General features: G+C 45.7%; 3 protein-coding genes and 1 long non-coding RNA gene across 12 annotated transcripts; 1 reads left to right on the top strand and 3 right to left on the bottom strand.

Moving 5' to 3' along the window:
• Nucleotides 1–387: 387 nt before the first annotated feature.
• Nucleotides 388–2,028, bottom strand: LOC4800479 (uncharacterized). 4 transcript variants are annotated; one of them, XM_001357709.5, is made up of 4 exons: nt 1,770–2,028; nt 1,308–1,646; nt 1,050–1,117; nt 388–974 (listed from the first exon to the last, which is right to left on the bottom strand). In XM_001357709.5, the coding sequence occupies exons 2-4, from the start codon at nt 1,631–1,633 to the stop codon at nt 613–615; spliced, it is 756 nt and encodes a 251-aa protein (XP_001357746.1). In that variant the 5' UTR covers nt 1,634–1,646; nt 1,770–2,028; the 3' UTR covers nt 388–612. The 4 variants fall into 4 exon arrangements, with proteins under 4 accessions (XP_001357746.1, XP_015038604.1, XP_015038605.1 ...); XM_015183118.2 differs by having other exon boundaries at nt 1,828–2,028; XM_015183119.2 differs by having other exon boundaries at nt 1,833–2,028.
• An 815-nt stretch (nt 2,029–2,843) lies between these two features.
• On the top strand, nt 2,844–7,611 carry FipoQ (F-box/LRR-repeat protein FipoQ). Of its 2 annotated transcripts, XM_001357710.4 has the most exons (7): nt 2,844–3,291; nt 3,812–4,047; nt 4,948–5,272; nt 5,329–5,947; nt 6,012–6,179; nt 6,247–6,450; nt 6,514–7,611. In XM_001357710.4, the coding sequence occupies exons 2-7, from the start codon at nt 3,967–3,969 to the stop codon at nt 6,647–6,649; spliced, it is 1,533 nt and encodes a 510-aa protein (XP_001357747.1). In that variant the 5' UTR covers nt 2,844–3,291; nt 3,812–3,966; the 3' UTR covers nt 6,650–7,611. The 2 variants fall into 2 exon arrangements, with proteins under 2 accessions (XP_001357747.1, XP_003736251.1); XM_003736203.3 differs by lacking the exons at nt 2,844–3,291; nt 3,812–4,047 and adding an exon at nt 4,492–4,679.
• Nucleotides 3,315–4,803, bottom strand: LOC117185679 (uncharacterized). The gene is made up of 2 exons (XR_004471160.1): nt 4,577–4,803; nt 3,315–4,496 (listed from the first exon to the last, which is right to left on the bottom strand). It is a non-coding gene; the product is annotated as an uncharacterized lncRNA (long non-coding RNA).
• On the bottom strand, nt 7,236–18,643 carry Trc8 (TRC8 ring finger protein). 5 transcript variants are annotated; one of them, XM_033385966.1, is made up of 9 exons: nt 18,522–18,643; nt 13,484–13,673; nt 10,355–11,331; nt 9,624–10,194; nt 9,021–9,561; nt 8,783–8,957; nt 8,361–8,557; nt 8,099–8,290; nt 7,717–8,034 (listed from the first exon to the last, which is right to left on the bottom strand). In XM_033385966.1, exons 3-9 carry the CDS (start codon nt 10,779–10,781, stop codon nt 7,717–7,719), a joined length of 2,421 nt encoding a protein of 806 aa, XP_033241857.1. In that variant the 5' UTR covers nt 10,782–11,331; nt 13,484–13,673; nt 18,522–18,643. The 5 variants fall into 5 exon arrangements, with proteins under 5 accessions (XP_033241863.1, XP_033241857.1, XP_015038603.2 ...); XM_015183117.2 differs by lacking the exon at nt 18,522–18,643 and having other exon boundaries at nt 13,484–13,747; XM_001357711.4 differs by lacking the exon at nt 18,522–18,643 and having other exon boundaries at nt 8,361–8,542; nt 13,484–13,746.
• Nucleotides 18,644–20,738: the final 2,095 nt, after the last annotated feature.

Genomic DNA, 20,738 nt, shown 5'->3' with positions numbered 1-20,738 from the left:
CCACCATCAGGGTAACTTACAGAACAATAGACAAACCTTAATGAAATACTTTCTGGACTGGGAATTGCTGGCATAGAATTTAGCATTAGCCCCGACCTTTATATAGTAAAAATAATCCCAACTAAGGGCTTCGAGTCCGTTTACATATGTAGCAAAAGTCGGTAGAAGAGAGTAGCGGCTTCATAAGTACATATGTATGTCCACTGTCGACCTCAAAGATTGCCTTGTTTCGCCGTTGAATTTGAAGACTTAATGAAGAAAATGGTTGTACTAAATTGCGTTAATTCCTTAATCGACATGGGAACGGAAAACCTGTATGTATCTGGCCGATTTGATGAACAATGGATAACATTAAACAATCAGTAAAAAGTCGATTCAAGTAAGATATAAAATGTTGTAATGATTTTAATATATACTGGTTGATACAATTATTTGTACAATTTGTTAATGGCGGCTTGAGCCGTGGACGTTGGAGTATGTTTCGAACTAATAAATAAGTGGCGTTTGGGTAAAACTATGTTTAAATATAAGGCGAATGTGCGTTGGGAATGGCTCCGTTCATTTATTTTGCGTCATGTGATCGCTGTGGAATCTGCTGTTTGGTCCTACTCCTCAGACCCTGGCAGCCCGAGTGCGTCGAAGGTGGACAATATTGATCACACATATGGACAGCCAGGAGAAGACGGCCAGCCAGGCAAAGATCAAGGTGAAGTACAGACAAGCAGCGGTGTTGATGCGTCCATAGCGACGCCGCTCGTAGGAGATACTCTCCACCAGGAAGTCCATGAAGTCGAATATGGCTGCGCACGACAGACGCGACTTGAGCACGGGAACAATGTTGCCCACTCCCTGGATCTCCTTCAGCAGGGACTCGCGGTACTGCTTGCAGGTCACCTCGAATCCGTCCGTAAATACGGAGGCGTAGATCAGCTGATAGATGGCCATGATCAGCGAAATGACAGTGGCAGGAAGCCCTAAAAAGTGAAACGAAATTAAGAGGACGAGTTCTCGTTAGGATAACGTTAGTGAATCATTGGTGAACTACTCACAGTAGTAGGGGGAGAGACCATCGGGCGTCAATTCGGACTCGGTGGTGACCACAATCATGTCGCCGGATCTGTGTAGGGGGAACGAAATTTTAAGAAACTAATTGAAAAAGTATCAAATTCTCGGCGTTAGTCATACGCCAGGAGGAAGCATCTGCGGGGCTTCCATTAGCATAAGACCTAATTAGCGGAGTGTGGGGCGAGCTATTGCCGCCGATTAACCCACTTGACCCCCAGACACACTCGAATTAGACCACTCACCGCTGTCGAATGGTTGCGTGCCCCGATTTGCGCTGACCCTTCCCGATGCAGATCCGATAGCCGTGGTAGATGCCCAGCACCACAGCAAAGATCAGGGGCAGTAGCAGTCCATAGGTGGCATAGTGGCAGTAGGCGATGTTCCCTCCCTCAAAACTGTTGTAGGTGCTCCGGCTGTGCAGCACGCAGCCGCAGTTCGTGTCCGGACAGGCGTTCAGGACGTAGCGCCAGTGGGACCAAGCCACCGCCGAGGTAATGCAGCAGATCACAGAGGACACGATCGTAAAGGGATAGAGATAGGAGAGCGCACGCTCCGCTGAGTACGACATCTTCGGTCTGGGCCTGATGGTGGATTAAGCAAATTTCAATTGCTTCAAGAACACTTTTACTGTCAATTAAATTTGTTTATACTACGTCTCACTCTCTCTCTCTCTCTCGCTCTCTGGGGCGTCACACGACACTCACACAATCAAACTGGCTGAAACGCGCACTGTACCACAATATAAACAAACAAACTTGTTACCCAACTTGTTCCTCAAATTACTTTTCAGTGGGCTTTGCAGCTGGATATTATAGCTTTTCAGATGCTTTTTGTGTGGTCTTTTTCTTCGAATTCTCAGTCAACTTTGGGCCAAAATAGCTGCGTTTCTGGCTTAGAACGCTGACACATACACTTACACAGGCGCACTGTAGTCACCAGTGATGCCAACCTTTAAGCAAAAAAAAAGCTGTTTCTAAGGTGAAAATATACATTAAAAAGGCTGAGAAAAGCGAAAAACTGTTATACACAAATTTTTCCCGCATCTGGTTTTTTAAAAAAGCCAGATCTGGCGGGAAAAAAGCGTAGTCGGCAGCACTGGTGGTCACACCTACGCTTATCGTTCCTCGGAGAGAGAGAGAGCCGATGGAAAAGCGAACTTAGCCCACTTAACCCCCCTCTATTTAAACGGGATGGAAACTGTGGAAAACATATAAATAACACATATAATAAAAACTCCTGTTGGTCCATCCCAACCCTTTGCTTAAGAAAAAACCACGTTATATTTCACCTAAACTGCGCTAAAATTCTTCGAGATTCATTATTTTCGTTTAGAGTATTTTAATACCTGGTCGACAATGGGCTAACCGTTCTCTATCCATATTCGTAAATCTAGCTGCGCAGAATGGTTACATCCTTCCCTCTCTTTCACTGCTTTGCCTACGTAGTCTTAGTGCGCGCCAAATTCGAACTGCAAGCAGGTTAGCAGCACCTAGACGATACAATTCGACTTAATATGTTCCCTGCCACGCATTACTTATACGGGTGATTGCAATGAATGAAATCTGTCTGTGCCACCGCCAGCCCCTTCCATTACCTGGCCGTGGGCCAGGCGCCAACAAAAACATGTACGAATCGGCCGGCTGCAACAAATGACGCCTGCACTCGCCATGTTCTGTGAGCGGAGCGTTCCTCCATCTCCTGCATTGCCCCAACGAGGCAGCCGATTCGACCAGGTTTATTTTGGCAAAAACCATTTTCCGCGGACGCCTGAATTTTCTCAGTTGCCAGAGAGTTGTGGAGCTGTCCACTACGCGGAACAAGTCTCAATGTAAAAACCGAAAAGTGGGAAAGTATCGTACGGATTCCCGCAGCCAAATTGTCAGTAATTTGCTGTCAAAGACAATCAACAACAAAAGTGAAAACACAATTGCAAATTGCCAAGTAATTCCCCGTACATTGTTGCAGACGTTACGAAATTGCATTCGCGCTGATTGCTGAACTGCAGCCGCGAGGAATCTCGTGCAGAGCCAGCGAAACTTCCTATAAATAGACCCCTGCCCAAAGGGTACAACAAATTTTGACGTGTATTCTCAAATAAAAAACAAAAAATATTGAGAAAAGAACGAAAGAAATTTGCATAATTGGGCTTTTGCCATTCTGTGCAGTACAGTGCTCGGAAAATTCTCTAATTTGATGAGCTGACTGAAAATTGAGGCAGAACAAAAAGTAATTAATTAATTTAATGCCTGTTTCTGTTTTGCTTAATATTCGTTTATTTATAGAGTGTCTAACAAATTTGTTTAGTCATTTAACATAATGGGTAACTATGTGTCTTTCTAAACCGTAGAATAAGTGTTTGACCCACTAGATAGACATATAATCATAGCTTTTAGTAGGTTAAAGTACGTTTCATGCATGAGAGAAACCCTGGGCTTAAGAAAAATCAAATTGGCTTCTATAGAAAAAGTTTCCTTAACTGCCAATGACATCTTCATTCAAATAAACGTTGATCAGCGTCAGAGAAAGCTTACATATTTAGTGTTGGAAAACAAGCAGTCGCCAAGCAGTTGATCGCATGCCAAAGAGCTGTCTGCAAGCAGGGTGAGCAAACAGGTCTCTATATATACTGCTTGGAGACGTAGCAGTTAATATTTAAACTCCAAACCCACCATTTCTAGAAGCCACATTGAGTGTTTCTTAAAAAAAATGAATGCAACTTATGAATGAATGCTTTGGCTACTTATAGACGCATATACCAAGACACCACCGACACAAACCGGCGCCCGCCTGTATATAGTGCATCGATATAGAGCCAGACATAGATCCGGAATCAGAAACACATACCACCCCCACACGCAGACAGTTTCCCAGAGACACGTGAAGTGACGTAAAGTTAACCCGATGGATAATTGGAATGTTTTGGCAGCGCAAACATCAGCCCAAGCTATTGGACGCGATGATACGGTGGTAAAAACGCGACTGGTGAGTGATCATTAAACAAAACAAAACAAGCCGATCGATTGTATATAGAAGATCTACTCGTCGTATATAGAGAACAATTGGCAGATCCCAAACAAACGCATTCCTATGTACTCGTCTGTAGCGAGATCTGGGTGGTTGAGTGCGTGAGTGGGTAACTGGGTGATGCCTGGGGGGCGTCCTCGCCAGAGCAACAGCTGTTTCGGCTGAGTCGAATGCTCCTCTCTCTGGCACTGGGTCTGGCACTGGCACTGGCTCTGTTGTGATCGTTACTAGCACCCATCTATAAATAGGAATCCGCTGGTGGTGGCGGCGGTTCTCTTGAGCCGATTGCCTGGCGGGTCTTTTGGAGATTTCGATTCCGATTCTGATGCCTTCTCGCAGTAGCGCGAAAGTAGCTCGGTCCGACGGACTCGCACCAGACAGAGCACACCAGACCACGCAGTGTTCATCTAGGCATATATTTTATATAAGCAAGTGCCTTCCAAATCAGTGCCTATATACGGATCAGAGATCTATATACGAGACATACCTGAGCAATGGATATATCCACGGATATCTGGGGTCAGCTGGCCGTCGAGGCATCCCAAGTCTACCTGTCCGATGGCACAGTTCGCAGTCCCTTTGCCGATACGGTACAACGAGTTTGGGGAACATTTTGCCATATGCTCTTTCTATATCTAAAGTAACACTGTGCAACAAAACGGACACTATTTCAACATCTTCTGGAAGTTTTTCTTTATACATGAAGCTGTGTCTGTGCATAGCCTTAAGAACAGAAACTTCTCTGAGTGAAAAGTTTGTTGTCTAGTGTAATTGGGTTGAGAAAAAGACATATGTATAGAGAGAGAGCTGATTATTGAAATAACTAAATAATTATTTTCTATACCAACCCTGTGACAGACCATCGAGAAACTGCCCGACAAGGTGCTGCTGCACATCTTCTCGTATCTGTCGCACCGCGAGATCTGTCGCCTGGCTCGGATCTGTCGTCGCTGGCGCCAGATTGCCTATGATACGCGCCTCTGGAAGAATGTGTCCCTCAGGCCGGAGGTGTCGGGTCTACATGTGGGCTCCCTGGAGATGCTTCTCCAGCTGATTTCGGTGAGATTCGGGCCGACGCTGCGGTACATCGAACTGCCCATCGAGCTGATCACTCACACGGTGCTCCACGAGCTGTCCGGCAAGTGCCCCAATCTGACGCACATGCTGCTGGACTTCTCCACGGGTAGGTACAACGAGTGGCGAGCGATTGGCCTATCCATCTAATGGTGCTCCTTTTAGCCATGCAGCTCCACGATTTCAGCGAGATGCAGACCTTCCCCACGAAGCTGCGCTATATGTGCATCTGCCTCTCGGAGGTTATCTTCATGGAGGGCTTCATGCGAAAGATATACAACTTCATCAATGGCCTGGAGGTGCTCCACCTGATTGGCAGCTACGAGAAGTGCGAGGAGGACGAGGAGGAGATCTACGAGGTCATCAATGTGCACAAGCTCAAGTCGGCGACGCCCAATTTGCGTGTGATCAACCTGTACGGAATCAACTTCATCGACGACTCGCACATCGATGCCTTCAGCTCCAACTGCATCCAGCTGGAGTGCCTGGCCGTCAACTTTTGCAACAAGGTCACCGGATCCACCCTCAAGACGCTCATCCAGCGATCCAAGCGTCTGACCTGCCTGCTCATGAATGGCACCAGCCTAAAGTCGGAGTTTGTGATGCAGGCGGAGTGGGACAAGTGCGCCCTCCAGGAGCTGGATATCACGGCCACGGATCTCTCGACTGAATGCCTGGTGGACATGTTGACGCGTATACCCAGCCTGAAGTTCCTCTCCGCTGGACAGATCAATGGCTTCAACGACAGCGTGCTCAAGCTGTGGATGGAGTCGGGAAATACCAGGTAAAGTGGAATCGAAATATGTAATTCTTGTTGACGATACTCAGGTGATGTTCCCATACGTTAGACCTCTGATTTCTCTGGACTTGGACTCCTCGGATAACATCACCGATGAAGGCTTGCTGAAGTTCCTGCAGCGTCACGGACACCAGCTCAGTGCCTGCTGCCTCTCGGGCATGCCACACATCACGGATCAGCTGTGGATGAGCATCCTGCCGCTGCTGGGCAACTGCAAGTAAGCAAATCTCTATATCCATCCAGTTACAGAAATACAGGGCCTCATGCTTTGGTTTACCTTCCAGGATCGTTGTCATGGGAACGGCGGAGAAGCTCGGCGTGAATATCCATGTGGACCAGCTTATGGACACCATTGCCTCCAACTGCGGCAACCTGGAGCGTCTCGAGCTGCGCTGGGATCCTGACAATCTCCGCTTCTCCGACAAGAGCCAAAAGGCCATCGATATTCTGCGCGTCAAGTGCCTCAAGCTGCGCTGCATGGTCCTCAGGTGAGTCTCAGGGTCTTGTCTTGACCTCCTGAAAGCCTCTCATCCCACTCCTTCTGTCCACAGCGATGGCCGCTACTATGAGACGGTCAAGGCCAACTTTGAACGCGCCGATCGCATCACTGTAGTGCGTACCACCACCTGCTGCCGGGTGTCTCCTTATCATCTGCTGCGCAACTACAATGATTTGATCTTTAACTAAGGTCCAGTGAAGAGGAGCTGATACATACAGTGCGTTTAATAAGAGTTCTCTCTCGAACTGTTTGCTTCTTCAATGTTAATTCTTTTTCATCCCAGTCCACGCTACCACCATCCATCCATCTTATAGCTCTAAAACGCCCTGTACTGCAGCTTGTGTTTAAATGTTACCTACCGGACCCTTTGGGAATACAGATGGTAGATGGAGATGGAGAGGATCCCCAAAACATGTCTCTAGTCAAAAGGCTTTACAATCGTTTCTGTGTGTGTCGCTTACATTATATCGTGTTTTGTTGTTTTCTGTATTTTCCGCTTCTTTCGTTTGATTAAATTAAATCTAAATAAACGTACATAGGTAATTTAAATAAAAATAAAAACAAGAACAAAGGATTTGCTTATTCAACATTCTTTTTACATTACAAAATTATACAACGTAAGTTTTGCGTTTCCCTCAAACGTTCTCTGTGCTGATTCTCGCTTCTTTCTTCCTCTCTTCGCTCTCTTCTCTCGCGTTTTTAACTAACTTTACTTGGTAACTTGATTAAATCATTTTCAGACTTCCCCACATACATGTAATTTGTTTACTGATCTTTTTTTTGTTTGTTTTTACACTGTTTCATCCGCTGCAGAACTTAGGTCTAACGTTTTTTTGTGTGTTTCAACATTTTTGGATCAACTTTTACCATAAACTTAACGTACATATGTAGATCTCTGGTTCAAATTTCGTCTCGATCAGCGCTCTATTATATGCATGGTATATAATTTAATTAAGCATGGCTGTATTTGTTTATATATGTATATATGTGTATATGTTTATGTCGTGTGTGCCTATGAGGATCGAAGGTGCGTGCGTGTTTGTGTTTGTGTATGTGTGTGTGTGTGTGTGTGTTGGGTGTTGTAGGAATAGATTGCTTTAAACGTATGAAGAAGCCCTTCTTCACTAGACAGATTCGCATTTTTACATAAGTACACTAACACACAGAACAATCAAGTGGTAGATAGATATATAGATTGATTGATAGACAGATAGAAGGTACGCGAGCAATCTCGATCCGATCAATCCCTCATCGCTCACTGCTGTTCCTGGGTAACCCGGAAGATGTGCGTGGTATTGCTGGCCGCCGCGGTGGCCACAGCCGCCGCCGCCGACGTGGCTGACGTAGCCGACGGTGTTGGGGGCTGGTTGGAAGCTGTGATGAAGCTGGCATTGCTGCTGCTGGCGGAGACCGAAGCGGATCGTGCCTCGGCAGCAGCGGCTGCTGCCTCGGAAATAACTGCCGCTGATTCCGTTGCGGCATTCGAGGTGGAGGCGGCTGTGGAAGCCTCCGTCGCATCGGCAGCGATGGCCCTCTCCGGTAAGCGGCCCGTGGCCCCAGCGTTGTTCGCATCCTGTGGCGAAAAATCAAAGAATTAGCACCGTGATCTATTTCGCTGAGAAGCAAAGAACAATTACGTCTCGGGGATACAGGTGCTCTGCTTGCTCAGCCTCCGCTGGCTCAGGCTCCGGCACATTCTCCTCGGCCTTCTCAGTGTACATCATTATCTCATGGCATAGGGGGCAGCGATCCTGGACGTACAGCCATTTGCGTAGGCAAACGCCGTGGAAGAAGTGGCGGCAGCGCGTGATCTTGGCCGAGTACATTTCCTAAATGGCGAGAAAGCGGTCATGAGTAATCACAGGAGGATTCTGGAGTTTGAATAAAAAGAGCAACCACCTGATAGCAAATGGCGCAAACATCGTCGAACGCTTGGAGCTGGGCCGGCGTTGCCTCCGGTAGGGACGAGATCTTGTGCACGGCCGAACGTCGCTTCATGAACACCGACCAGCCAGCTCGGGCCTCGCACCAGATATTGAAATAGGCGTGGATGCACATCATGATGGCTCTGATGGCGCCGCCTGTAGCATTGTGGGCTATCAAGTTATAGTTATCGATACACAAAATCAACCAAATAAAAAGATTACATGCACACACGTAACAAAAAAGCTAGACCAAGAACCAGGACCAGGACCAAATGATAAAACTGATACAAAATTCAAATTTATAAAAGAAACCCCCAATCGGATGGATAGATGGATTCTTTTGCTCATGTGTCGATGTAATTGGAGACTCATCTCCGCGCAGCGGCTGCTACTTACCCGACTCGAAGATCAGTATCCAGGCGCCGTTGATGAACAGTAGAATGCCGAAGCAGAACTCCACGGAATTGCCAAAGGCACGCACATAGTACAGATAGTCATCAAGCTTCTCCCAGAAGAACTGCCGGCGGGCGTCCAGCAAGAACAGCGTGTACGTGGCCAGCGAGACGAGCACCTGCAGGGGCAATCATTTCGTAGTCAAGGCAATGGCAGAGCGCTAATCGTTTCGAATACACACCTTGACGATCACCTCCACTGAGAAGGCGGTGACTGCCAACAGCCATGTGGAGATGGAGCGCTGCAGCCACAAGTAGTACAACAATGAAACGGGCGTCACAATGAGGAATGCGCAGACGGTGAGGGCTCGCACGTGGCGTTTGCGTGACGGATTTCGAGCCGCACTCAGCGACATCAGTATGGGCGAGACGATATTGTGCAAGAAGTGCAGCAGGGCGGTCATCAGAAGACATAGGTTTCGACACAAGCGCACAAATCGCTTCTCCGGCGACAGGGATGTGAGTCCAGTCTGCAGGGCTAGGATGTAGAAGAGCACCGCAGAGACGGTGCCCAGCGATTTCTCCTCGTCGTTGTCGTAGGTCATCAAAAACCACTGAAAGCCTCGGCCAATGTAGTGGCATATCATGGATATCACCCCCGTCATGCCCAGTACGGCAGTCAGTGTCTCGCAGCCATCGACCAGGAGCTTCTCGATTGCCGGAAACAATTGGAAGGGCTCATTGGAATCGGCGACGGCCAGGGCATAGCCTCCCTGAATGATTCTGCAAAGGAGGATTGATCCCCATTAGACGAAACGAACGTCTATCGAAAGTTCAGATCTTACCGAATTGTCCAGAACACACGCAAGACATTGGGCACATTCAGTCGCTGCCACTCGTTCTCGATCAAAGCGGAAAGGCCAAAGTTGGTGACAAAGTTCATGGCGTATTGGTAGCCATTGTACACCGTTCGACTGGCCTCCATGGAGCTGTACACCATCGTGACCAGCGTGAGGATAATGGGCGTGGTGCCGGCTATCACGGGCAGGTGTTCTACCACGTGCTTTGGCAGCGGCAGCATGGCAACCAGAATGGGACTAGTGAATATAATGGGCATTGACTTCTGCAGCAGTTCGTATCTCGGTCCTAGGTGTATGTACGCGAAGAGCATGCCCATGAACCACTGCGCCATGACGTGCGGCGCCAGCGACATGATCACCCCGCCCGAGTCCAGTAATCTCGTCGTGTTGAGCGATATCAGGTCCTCCAGTATGCAGGGACTCCGCTCCATGAGCGCCAGGGCGCTCACATTTGACCAGTAGGAGAGGAACGTGAGTCCGAGGGAAGTGAGAAACATGTACACCATCACCAGGTGCCGCGTCCAGAGCATGAAAATGCAAGCGGCGGATAGGAAACCTGAAGCAATCAAATCAATAAATAAACATTGGTATTTTGTATACGCCCGAGGTGCAGACGGGTTCAAAGTACGAGCGATAAGGTGTTCTGGGCAAACGACCCTTAGTACTGGAGAACCCACCACCCGGTGGCAGGGGGCAGGTGCCATAGGCCCACTTACCGAATAGGCATATCATGAATTTGACCGTCGTTATGCTGAGGACATCCGATAGCGTCTCGTCGTGTGACAGCTCGGTCATGAGCATGTTGAAGCCGGTGCTGAGCATCCCGTCCTTCATCGCCGATTTGGAGGCATTATCGATGGACTGTTCGAGTGGGCTGGCGGTAGGGATCACGGGGCTTTGGGCAGCATCGCCCAATCCGAAGAACGCCTTGAGGGCGACGAATGCATCGGCTGCGGCTCCCGGTGTATCTGCATCGGCTAGAAAACCTACATCCTCGGCGACCGGCGACTGGGGCGGATTGGTCTCCGGATAGAATCGTGTGGGCAGGCCCATGCCAATCTTCAGTATCTCATCGATGACCAGCACGGGCGGCACCCGCATCATCACATCCACCAGGCCCAAAACCTTAGTGCGCATGGACATGACTATGGCTTGTCTGTTCGTCTGTTCGGCGGCGTTTGTGGCTGATGCGACGTGACACTGCACTAATCGGCCCCGTCCGTCCACCCGTCCCTTCGACGCGTTCGTTGATCGGCGGCGATTCCAATTTTCAATTTATCTACCTTCCCCCAAGCGATGGCACACGCATTTGGAGCTGATTGCTGTTTGCTTTGCTGGTTTCTACGTGGATTTCTGTTGCTCTAACTGGTCTGGGTTTCGTCTTGGATTTCGCAAAAAGAATAGCTGCACAGGTGTGTGTGTGCGTGTGTATGTGTTGGTGTGTATGCACTGGCGAGAAGTATTGGAAGGAAGGGGGTGCAAAGGCAGGTGGTAACGTTAAAGGTTTTTCCTTCGATTCAGCTCTCGGATTTTGTCGCACAAATATTGCTGCTCGTTGGGTGTTTTCGTTCGCTGTTCGGTCCCTCGCTCGCGGACCAACAATTACCTTTGCAAATACATATGTACGTGTTTTGCGTTTGGTTTTGCCTCGATTTTTCGACTTTGTACGAACTTTACACTTTGTTTTTCTCCTCTAGAAAATAAAAAAAAATTGCCAAAAAACAACCAAATTAATTTATTGTAGTACAGCAAACGTTTTGTTTAATTTATTTTATTATTATTATTATTATTTATTGTTTATTTTCTTGTATTTTTACTTAATTGCAAAATATTGGCAAATGCAACCGTGCACTTGTATGTCGATATTCGGTTCTATCGGATTCCCACTAAAGCCCCCTCTATTTAAATAGTTCAACTACTTGAGGTAAATGGCGGAAAATATTACTTGTTGTAAATTCTTCTTGAGGATTCATGCCATCTCTACTATGATCTTAAAAAAAAACCCCGATATTTTTCAGCTGAAGTGCGCTAAAATGATTAAATTTTCACTACTTTCAGTGGAAAATTGACATACCCCTTGGCTTATAATAGGTTAATCGTTCTCCGTCAAGGACTGGAAACCATTTTCCTCGATTCTGATATTCCGCTGAATATTAATGGCTAGATAGAACATTTAGCCATGCCCACATAATTATATCCGATTAATTAAACTATTCTCAACTTGACTGGTTTATTTTAAACACTTGCTTTTATTGCAATTTGCGTAAACATAGGTTTTAGCGCAATAAGTCAACTAAAAAACAAGTAGCGAAATGGGTCAATCAAAACAAACATAAAAGGAAATTGCTCAATTTGATCTTCCATTTAATAATGCTGACAAACTAAATCGTTCAGTAATGCCCACATAGTTTTATCCCATTGATGAATAGATTTTCTACAAGATTGGATAGTTTTCAATCCTTGCTTTTATTGTATTTATTGTAAAAAAAAGGTTCAAACGAAAAAGTTCAACAAAAAAACAATCGCTATGTTGCGTGTAAGCCTTCGTATATGCCTTTGTATACCCTATTTTGTTAATTTTATATGAAAGTATCAATATTGATATGAAGATGACACGTAACTAATAAAGACCTTTTCTCAAATTGACATTTTTTAGACATATTCATGTATGTGATGAGTTGTATATATGTCTCGATCCTGATACATATTCTTGGTCCCTACAAAAAGACAATAAGCTTTAAAATATCGTTGAAATATTGAAAAATATATTGAAAATAAATTATTTTTGCCTGGGGTGACAAACATATTCACAACTCTATAACATCCATTTCCCCCAGGGTATGTGTGCATTGAATGGGACTCATTGTTGTCAACCGGTTATGACGACTAATTCTTGGTTATTCTTTCTTCCGTCAAATATTCCTGGCTATATAGATCTCTTATTTTTGCCCAGAAAATTTTATATGATTGCTGAATCAATTTTGATCAAGATTTACTACTTTTAAGTACTTGAAAATCTTTTATTTTGACAAAAACACGATTTAAACAAAAATGTTCAATGTCGCAGGTTGTGACGTCAATGTTGCTGGTATTTGCAGACTCATTTGTTGTCAACCAGGGTATGAGCGTTTGTATACCCTATTTCGTGAATATTATATAAAGATACTGTTTTCCAACCTGCTTTCAAATCTAATTAGTAAAGACCTTGTCTTAGATTGCATTTTTTTGGTCTATTCATGCATTCGATTAGGTTCTTGTATATAAATCCTGATCCCCATACCAATTCTTGGTCTCTGTAAGAAGACCACTAATTGCAAAATATCGTTTAAAATAGATACTGACTAGTTTCTGCATTAATTAGAGCATGGGATGAAACACATTTCCGCAATTCTATAACATCCATTTCCCCCCAGGGTATGTGTGCATGGAATTAGCAACATGTTTGTGTATGGAGTGAGACTCATTGTTGCAATAGCGAATTTGCGGCGAACTGCGGCGAATTAAAAAAAACGACCAATTCCTTATATTCTTTGTTCCGTTGAATAATACTATTTATATGGAAGATTTAGCCATGCCCACTTAATTTTATACGATATGTGAATCAATTTCCTACTTGATTTGCATAATTAGAATAATTGCATTTATTGCATTTTGTTTAAAAAACGGTTTTAGCAAAAAAGGTCGAAGAAAATGGATTGTCACTCATTGAGAGCGAAGTTAACCGGTTCAGAGAGTGAGAGCGGAGCCTCTCGTTCGCTCTCTTGAGTGATTCTTTGAGTGATATGGAAAATACTATTTATTTTTATACGTACACTTTGTTTTTCTCCTCCTTGGCCGAACTTTACCTGTGAGAGCGGTTTTGAGTGAAATTTCGAGTGAGTTTTTCTCCTGTACTACTCCTGTTTCCTTTTGTTCTTGCGATAGGTGCAACTATCGTGCGAGCTATCGTACAGTGGCTTGACCAGTGTTGCGTTGTGACTGCGGGCACAGCTGATTTGAAAAGTTGCGCGCGGGAAAATTAAATTTTGAATTTTTCTGTTGGGTTCGAAGAAAAAATGGAGGTCAAGACAGGTGAATGCTTTTTGGAGTAGTACCCAAAATTAAAATTAAAAAGTAAACTAGATGTAAACATTTATGTATTGGACTTTTGGGACGGCGCCTGCTGGTCGCATGCTTTACAGAAACTCTAATTTCCATGTTTCAGATGTGTTTTTCATTTCCTTGAAAAGTTGTTTCCGTGCCTAATAATGTGTAAAATGCCCTCATAGGTTCTACGAACGATTCTTGGGTACACATTTTCCGCATTCTTTCAAACAAAACCCTCGAGCTTGGCATTTAATCGCCTCGTACCCATTCCCAATTCCCTGCCAATCCCTGACCGCAGACCCATAGAGTGGTTTACGTGAATTTCCTCAATTGTTCGGTCATTAACTTTTGCCATTTTGAACTTTAATTGTTGTTCTTTCTTGTTTGTGGCACAAAACCCTAAACCCACTCGCATAGCTCCTCGCCCCGACCCGTATGCAAATGCACAAATTGAGGCAACGGCAACGGCAACGGCAATGCAGTCGGATCTGGGCCCCCCCTCCAAGTGCCCGCCAAGTGCCCCCAAGTGCCCCCAAAGTGTGTGCCCAACGCTCGTAATTATGCGCAATTGTTTAGCGTTTAGCTCAAAAAGTTCAACTAACATAATTGATTTTTCATGCCGCGCCACCGCCACAAGAATTTTAAACAAACTGCACAGGTCATAAAAAACAACAACCAAGTCGGGGAATGCATGTTTTCTGGATTTTGTTTCGCCTTAGAAGAAAGTGAAGGGTATTTTTCCTTAGTTTTGGCTCCAAATGGAAGTCAGGAAAAGGAAAGAGGGTAGGCTCAAGGAGCATTTGATGTTAGAGCATCTAATAGTCATCTTTCTTATGTGACGAGTCCTTCTTGGCTGATAACCATTTCTGTTCCTTGGCCTGGTCCTGGACCTGGTCTAATTTGCATAGTTTTCACGAGTTTTGGGGGCAACGTCGACCGATTTGACGGGCCAGCAAATTGCACAAATTACGATGGCTGGGGGCTCGGCATCGGGATCGGGCAGAGGCGAACACTGTTAACACTCCCATGGCACACAGCATGGCAGTGGCGGTGGCAGTGGCCCCAAATATGGGCCTCATATATTTAATATAATCAGTGTAATTGTCATTGGCGATGAGCCGGGGGACCGGGGGACCTCGATATGGACCTGCAACTGCAACTGCCACTGCCACTGGCACTGCCACTGCAATGGAAACGAAACCCTCTCTCTTTGGAGCTGGATGCTCGATGCTGGAAGCTGGAAGCTGGCGATCTTCAGGTCTCACGCATGGCAATTGTATAATTTATCGCTCCAGTTCTAATCGGCAGCTGTCAGTGTCCGGCCAAGACAGCTGACCAGGCTGACTGGCTGGCTGGCTGGCTGGCTGGCTGGCCGCTCTGGCCCGGCTGGTGATCTCGGGGGAACGATTTAATTCGCCGGCCATATAAGTCGGAAATTTGTACGTTGATTAACGCGCCAATCGTTTTACACAACAACGTACAAAGTGTCGATGGTCTCGATGTCGTCCCGCACTACCTCGTACCGCGTACCCCGTGCCCCGTGCCCCGTACCCCTGCCCATTCCCAATCCAATTCCATCTTCCCCCCGCCGACCGTCTCTATGTGTGATTTCATTACACTTAAAGCTATGCCCGGACAGCACTCGGTGGCGAATTGGAAGGACCTAGACCTGGACACGGACCTACATATGAACACGTGAAGTGAACCAGTGCAATGCGTTCCCAGCATGATTACCACTCATAGATAGCCAAGACGTGGCTGTCGGTGGCGGCAACTGGAAACCTGCTGGGACGCCAAATGAATTAGCTGCCGTTAACGCTGCTGCCGATGGGGCTGCCGTTGGTGATGCCCACGGACCACGGACCACGGACGGCAGGTCTAGAGTTTTCTAGAGACTATAAGAATACCTATGAATTCAGCCACAACTCATTGAGGTACTTCGAAAGCATCTATTGCTGCAAGGACAGAGGCACAGACCGATGGATACGCACTTGATCAACAGAATATACCCTTGAACTGCACTTTTGCCAGGTATCAATAAGTGGTGAAAGGAACTGACGATGGGAGAAGGTGCATCTTCAGGATGGTAATATCTGGTATAGTGTTGCGTAAACATTGCTCATTTTGGTGAACATGTTCACTTGTTCTTTTTTAGTAAGTGAGTCAACTCACTCATATTGCTCACTTGCTCTCTTAGATTGCTCAGTTACTCACTTGTTCACTTGCTCAGTTCTTCACTTGCTCAGTTACTCACTTGTTCACTTGCTCAGTTGTTCACTTGCTCAGTTACTCACTTGTTCATTTGCTCAGTTGTTCACTTGCTCAGTTGCTGACTTGCTCAGTTGTTCACTATTCATGCACAGAACCCTAAGCACCACAGACTTTTAAACAAATAAAATACGTTACATTTCAATATTCATCAAAGATTCATAACTAAAAACAAACAAAAAATGTATATAACAAAAAAACAAACTTTTTATTTCCTTTCATAGGAATTCTTATACTAACATAAAAATAAGGATCCTTTAATAGGAATTCTTATACTTTTCGTTTTCTTCATTTTAGCGCTATAAGAGAAAAAAATGTTAATCAAGCAAACAAGCATTCCGATTTGCATGTTGTTATGCAAAAAAATTAAATTTTCAACGGTTGTTGACTTTAAAAGGGATCGCCTTTTACGTATGGTTTCGCCTGCACTTGAAAATATGCGCTCGCATGGCACTGAGGTGGCGACTAAGCAGAGGCGCTTCAGCATATAGGTATAAAGTAGCGGGTATTGCGCTTTCCGCTGATTCCACCATACCAATGGATCATCTTTTCGGCTGATGTACTCCTCAGCCAGGTACTTATCCATTTCTCTTATGGATGCTGCCGTATTGTTGGTGGGTTGGCTTACTTGCTGAAAAGTGGTGTCAAATTCAGCCCATATTGTGTCCTCTTCTTGTTTTTTGTTGCTTATAGCTTCTTGTGGAGGTTCTGGGAGTGACCGTATCGTTTGAGCCAATTTTTTGTTGATATCCGCTACTGACTTTTTAAAGGCCTCCGCAGATTTAAATGCGCGTCCTTTGAACCTGGGATCCAGAACAGTGCTCTCCGCATACAAAATATTAGCCTCGAAATCGTTAAACCTGCCGTCCATCTCGTTTATGATTTCATTGATTACTTCGGCAACTAGGTTATTTTTAACTGTTGGATATATTTGAGCCATTTTTCTTTGAAGTAATCCAGTCAAAGCAATTATTTTTGATAATGTTACGTTTATTTCAGCTGAGATCTCTTCTGTAACTTCATAAAATGGCTTTAATACGGTAAGCACTCCATCAATGACATCCCAGTCTTCTGGTGACAAAATTAAATCTGTCCTTGTTGACAGAGCTGCCACGACTGCCTCCTTCAGGATAGACAGCCGTTCAAACATTTTGTACGTTGAGTTCCAACGTGTTGGCACATCCTGTGTTAGTTTGAGGTCAGCCAACTTAAGCAGCGCTTGCATATCTTTAAGCTTTTTTAAGCCTGATGAGCTGCGATGAAAATATTCGCATATAGCTTTAGCTTTTCTGCGCACACTGCTCATTTTATCTAGAGCTTTTTGGACAATTAGATTTAGGGTATGAGCAAAACACCGTATATGACTCCAATTGCCGGTTCTAATAGCAAGAGCAATGTTGTGTGCATTATCGGATGCTATTGCTGCGACTTTGTTTTTGAGATCCCATTCATTCACAATTTTTTCCAAAAAGCTGCACAGATTCGCAGCAGTGTGCGACGCTTCAAAGGCCTGACAAGCAATTTTATAGGAGGTCAGCATCGTTGATTCCTCATCGATAAAATGTACTGTGACATCCAGATAACTTTCGTTGGTTATAGATGTCCAACCGTCGTAGTTAAGCACACCGCTGTGGCCGCACGTAGTTCTTCTATTATCGTCCCATTGTACTCGTCACGAATTTTGGGAATCAAGGAGCTGGTTAATGTTTTCCTCGTCGGAAGCTTATAGTTTGGGGCGTGCGACACATCGTGAATAAATTTTTTAAATTCTGGTTCTTCGACCAAGCGCAAGGCGTGATGACCCTTGGCGATCATCCGTACAAGTTGCAGATCAATCTGCTGCGCTTTGCTCGCTGGTACAGGCCTTTCAGCAAAGCTTGTTATTTTTGGTTGCGCACTTTGCACAAAAATCGGGCCATCGGTGTTTTGCCGGATAACGGGCTCCATAGACGCCGGGTGCTTGCTCTTTAAATGGCGGCTTAAGTTGCTTTAAGATTTGCAACTCAAAATTGATTTGCAATACTTGCACTTGGCTTCCTGGCTTCCAACTTCCTCGAAATGGTTCCAAATCTCACTGTACTTCCGAATTAGCGACATAGTGAATTTTTCAAAATTGTAAACAGCTTTGCCCGTAATATAAAAAGTGTGAAGTAAACGCAAATATAAGCAAAGCTACCAGATCGCAAAAAGCCCTTTGAGGAGTAAAATTGCGCAAAAAGTGAGTAAAAATGAACAAGTGAGTAAAAATGAACAAGTGAACAACAAAGAACAAGTGAGCAAAAAAGAACAAGTGAACAACAAAGAACAAGTGAACAAAAAAGAACAAGTGAACAACAAAGAACAAGTGAACAAAAAAGAGCAAGTGAACAAAAAAGAACAAGTGAACAAAAAAGAACAAGTGAACAACAAAGAACAAGTGAACAAAAAAGAACAACTTGGAAGGAACATGTTCAGTTGCTCACTTAAGTGAACAACTCTTTTTTGTTCACTCACTCATGAGCAACACAACACTAATCTGGTAATACTCACAAAAATCTTCAAAAGGTGTTCACTTTAGGATTCATATTTCAGTATTTTGCGTGACCTAAAAATAAACTAGTACTGCGACCCATGATCTTCTCTAAACAAATTGCAAGGGGAAATGAAATGTTTATGGTTCGGCTGGAACTCGGTCAAAACAGCGAATTTTTTAAAGCCAATATGACAGATAAGGCTATCTGATTGTGATTGCTAGACAAAGGCGTTTGTGAGGTAAGTGTTTTATAGATGATAAGAGTTAAGCAAACACAATGTTGGGACGATTGCGGATCGCAGTAGTGATCGGAAGAGCCAGCTCCAATCTCCTACGGGAAATCGGCGGAGCAGCCATTGGAAGATAGGGAACAGACGAGGTTAGTTCTTTAAGCTCAAATGAATTACTCACAATACTGCTCCCGAAAAGATGGATCGATCGAAGATTGCATTGAAGAAGAATCCTTGCTGCGATCCCTTTTCTTATTCTTATTCCTTTCCGATTTAATTGGATGATCTTGCTCCATATTCGCAATTCAGATTCCGGTTTGTCATAATTGCCTCTGCAGAACTGTCTCGTCTCGTCTCGTATTTTATAGTGAAATTGATTTAGCCATGGTCGTGGCCGTGGCCGTGGCCGTAGCACCCCAAAAACGAGGGCCAATTATCTTTTGCATTCGGAGAATAATTAGGAGCTTGATTGACATGCGGGATAAGGAGACATACACTTGGAATGCCATAGCAAATTATCGAACGGCTACTGTGCAGAGCTGATCCACAAAAATCAAAGGCCGTAACGACAACAGCCACAGTCAGCAGACAAAGAGGTCGAGGATGGGGACTGGGGACTGGGGATTGGGGATGGGACGAGGTTGAGGACGACAACGACGCCTTCCATTTATTGGCTGCTGCGCCTTTGTCTGCACATAGAGTGGTAATCTGATGCTAAGGCCCGATACAGAAGCCAGTCCCAAAACAATGACCAGAGGACCGCGGGCCGGGCCGAGCCGGGCAACGCTGGAGCTTGAGATGGAGACGGAAACCCGTTTTCGGCAAACGGCAGCGCAGCAATTACAATATGTTTAACTACGTCAGAGCGTTATCTGCGGCCCGAAGCCTGGACTTTTTGGGTCTCTTCTCGATCGTCGATCGCCGATCGTCTCCTCCATGGGTCCATGTCAGCGATTAATCCAGCCGACTGGCTGCCCCATCAAATCGAGGCGACCCGAACCGAACCGAGCCGAGCAGAAACGCTTGTTAGCCCCAACTGGGGCTGTGAATGGGGCTCGCGGCCGCCGCCTCATCATCGATTGTGTTATCGATGGCGTTGCCAGTCTCGGCCTCTGGTCCGACCCGCGGACTGGTCCTGGCCTGGTCGTACTCGGGCTTGGAGCTTGGCCTTACCGGCTTGGCCTGGAATCTCATTTGCGATTAAGTTCTTATGGCCACTGTGCACATTTCGTGGAAAGTTGGCCAGCAGATCTTTATTGTTCGATTGGTTTATTTATAATAATTAGGTGCGCTGTCCCAGCGACTTTGTTTTACTTCTGAGACTCTGCACTCGAGCAGCTCTCGGCTTATCGACTTGGCCAAGGCTGGCCCATAAATTCTTTAAGCTCGCACCTTTTTATTGTGCGCACTCACACACTCTGGTCTGGTCTGGTCTGGTCTGGATCGGACCTGGGCTCTGTCTCCTCCTGGCTTTGGCTGTGGATGCGGCTCTGGGTCTGAGTCTGGCACTGCCTTCCTGCTGATTGCAATCGCAGTTGCGCATGCGCGAGGACTACAAACTGCAAAGAAGTGCCACAGAAGAGAGGAGCCACCTCAAGCCTGTTCTGTTCTGTTCTGTTTGCCCAACCCGGTAGCCGGTAGTCGGTAGCCGGTAGCCGGTAGTCGGGTGGAGCGCGTTCCTTTGGTAAATTGCTCACATTAGCAGGTTGTACGACTTATTAAGTAAGCACAATTTGCGTGGCCGCCGTTGCCGTCGCCACCGCCCAAATCAACAACAAAAAAAACCACGACTGGAGCTGGAAAAAAAGGAAGGAATACGAAAATAATGGGGAGCCGTTAAAGGTGGCGACCGGGAGCCGCCTAGCCCGACAAGTGATTGTTTTATAATTGCAATCGCAATTGCAGTTCGATGGCAATGCGTTGCCGCCAAATTGCCTCTTGGGGCATTGGGACAATGGGGCGGTCCCGGGGATTTAGGAGCTCTTTTGGTAGGCTGGTTGGCTG

Source organism: Drosophila pseudoobscura, chromosome 2, assembly GCF_009870125.1.
Source record: "Drosophila pseudoobscura strain MV-25-SWS-2005 chromosome 2, UCI_Dpse_MV25, whole genome shotgun sequence".
Lineage (NCBI taxonomy): Eukaryota > Metazoa > Arthropoda > Insecta > Diptera > Drosophilidae > Drosophila > Drosophila pseudoobscura.
The sequence above is the reverse complement of the archived record's forward strand: the minus strand, read 5'-3'. Positions and strand labels throughout refer to the sequence as shown.